The sequence below is a fragment of the Fulmarus glacialis genome, unplaced genomic scaffold (assembly GCF_000690835.1).
Source record: "Fulmarus glacialis isolate BGI_N327 unplaced genomic scaffold, ASM69083v1 scaffold28225, whole genome shotgun sequence".
Classification (NCBI taxonomy): Eukaryota; Metazoa; Chordata; class Aves; order Procellariiformes; family Procellariidae; genus Fulmarus; species Fulmarus glacialis.
In genome coordinates, this window is record NW_009212753.1 from 2,195 (window position 1) to 6,182 (window position 3,988).

General features: G+C 53.3%; 1 protein-coding gene across 1 annotated transcript in view; it reads left to right on the plus strand.

Annotated features, from left to right (window-relative positions):
* The window catches only part of TMEM208 (transmembrane protein 208), a gene marked incomplete at its 5' end in the record, with an annotated part of 5,020 nt that extends 2,183 nt beyond the window's left edge, over positions 1-2,837 (plus strand). Inside the window, 2 exons of the mRNA XM_009577985.1 lie at positions 1,262-1,346; positions 2,404-2,837. Coding sequence (XP_009576280.1) covers positions 1,262-1,346; positions 2,404-2,541 — 223 coding nt within the window. The remainder of the gene's footprint in view (positions 1-1,261; positions 1,347-2,403) is intronic.
* Between the last annotated feature and the right edge of the window lie 1,151 nt (positions 2,838-3,988).

Below are 3,988 nucleotides of genomic sequence, written 5' to 3' on the forward strand. Positions count from 1 at the left end.
GCTCTAGGCTAGCGGTTACTTTCAGAAAGCAGCGGATGTTTTCCTGCCTCTCAGCCGAGTGTGCCAGAGCCGATTAACGAGCGCTCTTTTGGAGCTGCTTCTGGAACACTGCGGATTTGACGGCGTTTCCCTCGTGCTGTCTGTACTTGAGTCAGATGCTGTGTGTTGCTTTGGGCTTGAGGAAGGCTGATCTTGCTGGTGCCCGGGAGAGCTGGTTTGGTGGGAGCTCTGCCGTCATCCCTCTGTGGCCTCGGGTGATGCACGAGATTTCTGAACCTCAAGGTCTCCTCATCGATGCACGAGACTTCTGAACCTCAGCGTCTCCTCATCGATGGATTCTGCAGTGTCTTGAGTTGTCGATGGCGTCCCAGCCTAAACCAGTTGTTTCTGGTCACTTTGTTTTGCGCTGTGCTGCCCAGAATGAGACAAGCTATTTCATTACCATTACCCCTGCCTTTGTTTTCTCGACTGCATTCTTGGATGTGACTTGAGTGTTTCTTCCTCCAGCAGATGATGATTTAATGGGAGCGAAGGAGTTTGCATTTTTCTAACCCATCATGGCACTCCCCTGTGGCTTGTGTTGAAAAACCACTACCTGTTTACCCCTCCTGGGTGTCAGGTCTCCCCGAGGGTGGTGGTTGAGGTGTGGGCAGCTTGTCCCCGTCCGTAGCTGCTTTCAGCTCTGCCTCAGGCTGGCACGGAAGACTCCGGAGTCGGATAAGCAGGAGGGGAGGGGGAGCCGGCTGTTGCTGTAGCTTGCCTTTTGGGTGATGGGGTGCTTGTCCTTGCGGCACCCCAGCCCTTTGGTGACCCTGAGTGTGTCTGTCAGCCTGTGAAATGGCACAGGGAAGATTCATGCTTCCCCTAGCGCAGCCAGCTGCGAGTACACGAGCGGCTACACTTTATGCCACGATATGTGTCACGTCGGTGGGTGCTGGCTGCTGTTGCAGGCTGCGGGGGTGGTGCTTTTGCTTCTGATTTCCCCCCCCCTGCATTCCTCAGTTTTCTCCGTGTCTCTTTTCAGAGGGAGCCTAGCTCTTTAACTCATCAGGTTGATTTATTTTTTTGTTTACTTTTTGTTGACTGCTCTGATTCCTCTAGATTACCTTGCGTGGCAAAGCATAGCTGCAGGGACAGTCCTTCGGTCGGGCCAGGCAGGGTCGCTCCTCAGCGCGGCGCAGATGGGCTGTGCTGGCAGAGGAGCTGGCGTGTTCGGCAGGGGCTGGCACGGAAGGTTAATGTTTTGCTTTTCTTCCCTCAGGCACCTCAAGGATGTGATCCTGCTGACAGCCATGGTCCAAGTGCTGAGCTGCTTCTCGCTCTACGTCTGGTACTTCTGGCTCTTGGTAAGCCCCTGCGGTTTTCCTTGTTACTCTACCTTGTCCCTGTCTTTCCCTGTCTTCAGGCCTGAGGGCATTATTTATCCATTTTCAGTGTCCTGTTTCAGGCCAAAACTATTTTCTGATAAATTTTTTAATCTCCCTGTCAAATCTTGTTAAAAAGGAGACCATACAAGGGAAAGAAGTCCTGATCCCTTTGAGTCAACCATGCAAAAACTAGGCTGGCCTTGGCCTTTCTCTCCGGCCCTGTGAAAGGGCAACAAGAAACATGAGGCAGATCAAAGCCATCTTTGTGCATAGAGCCTTTCTGTGACTGTGGCATACAGGCTGTGCTGCTTCTTGTTTGGTTTTCTCAGTCATTCACCGGCACGGACGGAGGCTGGGAGCTGCTGGACACTGTGCCGCTGGGTAGATCAAATGCTGTAGGCTTTAATTTCCCCTTAACACACCAGACGCTTTCTACTCCTGAGACATTTGTCATGTGCCTCCAGCTAAAACTGCTTTTGCAGAAGGACAAAAAATCTCCTTCTTGGAGATTTTGGTTAAAAAAATCCCACGGTTGCTTTGAGTGTATCCCGCGAAGATACGTAAAGCAATCTTGGGAGCGTAGAAAGTTATCTTGTTTTAGTCCTTACTCACAAGTTCATTTTAGCTGGTGCTGGCAGAGGGCAGCCTAGACTCTGACTATCCCCCGGAGACCATCCAGATCACATTTGTTTTCATTTAGAGAAATGTGGGTGTTTTTTCTGAAGGAGGGAGAGGCAGAATGTCTGGGCAGTTGGATCTTTCTGGGTAATTCAGACCTGATGCTGGGATTTCCATATATGAAGCCTAAGTGCTGTATACATATGCGAGTTCCTAAACCGTATGAAATCAGGCCATTTATTTTGGACGCCTGCCACTGCCTTTGATTTCCTTGCATCCTGTGATGCCCCTGATCCAGCCTGTAAAGATATTCCAGCTCCTTCGGCTTCCTCGGTAGGACCAGCCCTCCTGACTGTAACACCACCCCTGCCAAAGCTGTCCCCAAAGCGACCGAGTTTGTGCCACACGTGTTTTGCAGGCTCCGGGACGCGCTCTCTACCTCCTGTGGGTGAACATCCTGGGGCCCTGGTTTACAGCTGACTCTTCACCCGCCGGTCAGGAACCAAATGAGAAGAAGCAACGCCGACAAGAACGCCGCCAGATGAAGCGCTTCTAGCCCTAGAGATTAACGCCGTCTCTCGTGTCCATGCTGTTATTTCATCAGGGATGTGGCCGAAACCATCGCAGTAGCTATGTTGCCCTCTGTCATTGCTGCCATTCCGCTAGAAAGGCCGCAAGAGACTTCCCTTGGTTGGTTCTTAGCGCCAGTTGAGGCCTTGCTCCTTGGGATGACAAGGGGCGGCGATGCTGGGATGTGTGTAAATACCTTTTTAAAGCAGCGCTGTATCGCGTTTGAGGTTAGGGATTGCAACGTTGGAGGAAATAGTACATTAAAGAGCAGAGTCTAATTGATCGTGCTGGCAGTGTGTTCATACAGGGGCGCTGGCAGAGGGGAGCTGTTAAAAACACCAGCGTATTCTTGGAGACCTGGGCCAGAGGGAAGCAAAATCCCCCAAGACGAGTGGTCTCGTCCCTTCCCAAGCTTGCTCCGTGCTGCCCTGCCTGCCGGAGCATCCGCACCCTGCAGAGAGGCTGCGGCTGCCCTGCGAGATCGGGAGTGGGGGGGAGCTGGGCGCGCTGGGAACGGGGCTTGCAGCCAAACTTGGAGCTTTTGGTTTGAGCCTGGGCTCTCTGAAACCACAAATTGGCCTGAGCTACTTATGCCGGAGCTCAGTGGGATGAAAGGCTACAGCTAAAAGAAGCCAAAACTAAATCTGTGCGGTTTTTCTTTTTTCCTTTTTTCTTTTAAATCGACTCTCCCAGGGCTGGCATAGCCGGGGTGCCGTGACTGCTGCAGAGACCATGTGTCAGAGACCAGGAACGGCTCAGAGCAGCTTCTGCTTTTGCCTACTTTGATTTATTAATGTTGTCCCTGCCCAGTATGTTGTTTTACACTCTCCGGTGACCCCTTCTGGCTCCTGACGCACCAGCTCGGAGCCATGCAGCTTTGCCTGTGCAAGCGAGACGCACGGTCGGTGTTCACAGTGGTGCCAGCCTGGCTTTTGATGCCGTCCACAACCTTTTGCCCACACGTTTCCATTACATCATTTTTATTACACGCTTTTTCCTTACATCAAGCCCGATCCCCACCTTGAGTTCTCCTGTGCCTCAGAGCCAGGCAGAGTGGCTGTAGTTGGGGCGCAGAGTGATGTTTAACTGTGGGCAAATATTTATGAGGCTGGGGGAGGGAGGGGAGCAGAGGTTGGTATTTGGGGGATTAAAGTCCTTCCTTCTGCTGGTGGGGGGCAGGAGGGAAGGGGTAGGGAGCGGGAAACGCATACACGGGGCAATCAGTGGGTGCGGGCCACTGCCAGGGCACAGCCCAGAGCCCCCAGCCCCATCGGCTGGCCCTGCGTAGGTGTCCCCGCTCTGCTGGGAGCACCCCGGTACTCTAAGGGATCCCCCCCCATCGCAACTACCCCAGCACAGCCTCCTGCACCTCTGGGGGACCAGCGCATCTCCCCAGCTCTGCCCTTGCTCCCTCTGAACCCTCCGGCTCCCCA